This window comes from Carlito syrichta, unplaced genomic scaffold (genome assembly GCF_000164805.1).
Source record: "Carlito syrichta isolate Samal-C Ts95f unplaced genomic scaffold, Tarsius_syrichta-2.0.1 Scaffold308579, whole genome shotgun sequence".
Classification (NCBI taxonomy): Eukaryota; Metazoa; Chordata; class Mammalia; order Primates; family Tarsiidae; genus Carlito; species Carlito syrichta.
This window is the reverse complement of record NW_007252675.1, coordinates 774,867-778,656: the sequence shown is the minus strand read 5'-3', so window position 1 is coordinate 778,656 and position 3,790 is coordinate 774,867. Positions and strand designations below refer to the sequence as shown.

Below are 3,790 nucleotides of genomic sequence, written 5' to 3'. Positions count from 1 at the left end.
ATTTAGCCGTTGAAGGAAAAAGTAAGCTAGAGGACTTTGGGGTATCCACAACCCTCTGGTTACATAAGGATGGTCAGTACTTAACTCACAGAGCTGTTGTGAAGATTATATTGAGATAACTCATGTAAAGCGCTTAGCACAGTGCCTGGCGCATGGTAAGAGCTCAGTAAATGTTAGTCGTCATTTCTTTCACTTCCATCCCTCCGCTCCCTTTCTGCCAGGCTCCATTCATTCTTTTCCAAGGACACGCAGGGGGCGTGCCCACCCTTCCCTCCGCCCCCGTCCCAAGTCCCGCCCCCTTCTCGCCCTGATTGGCTCCCGAGAGGCAGAGCGGAGGGAAGAGCCCAGTGCGGCGCGGTGGGGGCGGGACGCATGCGCGGGCTGGGCTGGGTGGAGGTGGAGAGGAAGAGCTGCCGGAAGTAGGCGGCAGAGGTGTTGGCCGAGCCCTCGGCAACTGCCAGGGAAGCCGAGGCTCGGGGCGCAGGACCAGCACACGGGGAGGCCGAGGAGTCATTTCTGCGTCTGGCACCCAGGAGACCCGTGGGTTCCCTTTACCTGGGCTGAGGGTCCCAGGTCCAGCAGCCTCCCCTGGACTTGGGCCTCTCCCTAAACCCGCCAGGGGGCGCCGCGCTGGGGGGCTGTGGAGTGGGGGGCGGACGCCGCTGACCGGAGAAGGGGCACCGGGCGAAGCGGGAGGAGAGGGCTCTCCCCCGCTCAGGTGGTGCCCCTGGGCGGGGGACCGGGAGTCTTCACCCCCGGACTGAGGCAGGGACTTTTGGGGGCGAGGAGGGCGCGTCGTCCTCTGCCCCCGCCGGCACCCTGGCCATGACGGGCAAGTCGGTGAAGGACGTGGATCGCTACCAGGCGGTCCTGGCCAACCTGCTGCTGGAGGAGGATAACAAGTTTTGTGCGGACTGCCAGTCTAAAGGTAAGAGCATCCTTCCCGGCGGGCGAGCGGTCCAGCCGCCGGGCCGCGCCGTGGGGGTGGGCTGTGTGGGCTTAGGCCGCCCAAGTCGTCTTTAAATGGTAACGCGTGCTGTTCTCGCTCGTGAGCCTGCTAGGTTTTCTGCAGCATAGGGACTGGTGTGGGGAGAGGTTGCGGGGGCGAGTGTGTGTGTGTGTATCGGTGGGGAGAGGCGATGGTGGCGGTGGAGTTGGCCTGGTGTGTTCAGGTGAGAATGTCTGTATTTTAGGGCTCTGAGTGAGTTCTGGGCGGGCTGTCCAGAACTCGGCTCGTAGCCTTTCACTTTGCAAAGCTGGGGATGAACTGCAGTGCTTGTGTGTGTGTGCGTGTGTGTGTGACAGAGAGAGAGAGGAAAGGAGGAGGAGGAGGAAGAGGAGGAAGAAGAAGGAGGTGAGATTGGCGGAAAGCAAAAATGCTGAAATGACTTTTAAGGTGGTGATTGTTGCTGCCTGATTTTTGGTTAGCAACTCGTTCTGTCATTTTGCAGCCTTGCTGAGATCTGTCAGAGTGCTTAGGCGGCTTTCTTCTTCCTGGATGTGTGCAGTGGGAGACTGCCTCATGCAGTGACACAGTGCGGATTTCTAGACAGCCTAGCCCTGCCGAGTGGAGTGCGTTGGAGGCCTAGTGTATGTGTGGTGGCAGAAACTAGACGATTTTGGCTGTAGTGCAGGATCCGCTTAATCAGTGGAGAGAGAAAGAAGCAACGAATTCGATGAATTCGTTGATTCCATGGTGATTACACTTCTCAAGGCGAAATATTATTGTAAATTGGCAGAACCGTTTAGTCTTTGTTTTGTGTGCTCTCAAAGATTCATGATTTATACAATTAAAAGTCAATAGACTAGGAAGTCTTGGTTATTAATGAAATGCTGGCATTTGACACTTATGATACAAGCTTCTATACATATTTTGTTTTCTTATTTTTAAAAATTCTTTGTTAGATAATTGGAGGAGTTGGGAAAATTCTTTTCCTTTTGGTTGGGGAGAAACAGTTAATTTCCAGGGCCATTATTCATTGACTTTTGTTTACAATGCAATGGATTTGCCAGGGTTGTTTGCCATATAGCATATTGGGCATGTACTATAAAACAAATATTTAAGTGTATTTGTATGTATCTATTTTGAGAAAGGAAGTACATGCTTAATCAATGCTGTCACTGAATTCTTTTTTATTTTTGAAAAATGAGATTATATAAGGAGAACAGAGGAATAATATGTAGACATCCAGTAGTGTATTTTAGTGACCTCTACCAATGGATACATGGAATGTGCGGTTAGGAAAGCGGGCCCTCAGACTTCTTTCCTGAATTTTTGCATTAGCAGCAATTCATTTTAAAATGTATTTTAGCATCAATTTATATTGATAGGTTAATTTCTTATAGGTTGAATCTTGTTAGATCTTGTGCTAGATCTACTGGAATATTTGGTTTAAATTTTAGGAGTGTATCTTAGCTTTCTGTCCTCAGTTGACAGATTTTGAGTCACAGTGAAGCAACCCACTGGAATGAGCGTTGCTACATTTGGGGAGTCAGATGCCATTTTGATGATTAGTACTACTCCCCCATTTCTCATATTACCCTTATACTTACTCATATTCCAGTGACATATGGCATATGGAAGAGAGAAGTTGATTTACTCACTACTTCCTCCAAATTCTCCATTGCTTTTTATGAATAGCTTTACTAGGAATCAAGTAATGAAACACTGGTTAATTCTAAATAAGAACTAGTAACCGCTGGCTTGTAGACTTTAACTGCTGTTGATGGTAAAGTCTTGAATGCTGAAACAGGTTTTCAAAAGTTAGTCTCGGTGGCTCAGCCTGTAATCCCAGCGCTTTGGGAGGCCGAGGTGAGTGGATTGTCTGTGCCCACGGGTTCGAGACCTGCCTGGGCAACTTGGCGAGACTTTATCTCTACAATAAATCAAAAATTAACCGGGTGTGGTAGCGCGCGCCAGTGGTTCCAGATACTTGGAAAGCTGAGGCGGAAGGATCGCCAGAAGCCAGCAGGTCGAGGCTGCGGTGGCCAGGAGCGGCCACTGCACTCCAACTCCAACTCAAAACAAAACAAAAAAAACACAAAAGTTAGTTTCACATTTTGCTGTGGTGGCTTCAGTGACTTGGCCACTGTGTTAAAATTGAGATAACAATGTGTCAGTTATCCTTCAGTTATGTTAAGTAGGCATTTGTTGAGGCCTCACATCCAAGTTGTGAATTATCTAGCCTATTTTACCCTTTCATTTCCTCTAAATCATTTTCCTCCTCCTGTTCTCTAATTTTGGTTGCTGTAACGATTGTTTGGGCAACTACCTGATGATGGAAGGAAAAGACATCTGCATCAATAGATTGTTACCTGTTAGCTCTGTTAAAAACTACATTCTGTTGGAGGAGGAGTTTTAAAACTGTTGGTTAAAATGAGATTTAGGTTTGAGTTTATTTAACTGTATTCCGTGTCTTTTCTTTAAAAATTGAGATCTAACTGTATAGGATATGGTGAGTGATCGCTCATTTATTAATATTGAATCAGATATATATGAGTAGCTTAGACTACAGAGTCTATGAGCAGGTATTTTTGCTATGTTCTAAAATAACTCTTTGGCACTGACTCTTATTTTTAAAATCTTATGCTTATTTAGGGATGATATTTCTTTACTAATTGACTCTTAAGATATGCAGGGGTTTTTTTTGTTTGTTTTTTTGAGTTGCAGTCTCACTCTGTTAGCCAAGCTGGAGTGCTGCAGCAGCTCAAGCAAGTTCACCGCAGCCTCAAACTTCCTGGGGTCTGGTGATTTTCTTCCACTTCAGCTCCCACCCCTTCCCCCCCCCCC

General features: G+C 47.5%; 1 protein-coding gene across 1 annotated transcript in view; it reads left to right on the top strand.

Annotated features, from left to right (window-relative positions):
- The first annotated feature begins 378 nt into the window (after positions 1-378).
- The window catches only part of SMAP2 (small ArfGAP2), a 51,542-nt gene continuing 48,130 nt past the window's right edge, over positions 379-3,790 (top strand). The window contains exon 1 of the mRNA XM_008065502.2: positions 379-928. Coding sequence (XP_008063693.1) covers positions 826-928 — 103 coding nt within the window. The 5' untranslated portion in view covers positions 379-825. The remainder of the gene's footprint in view (positions 929-3,790) is intronic.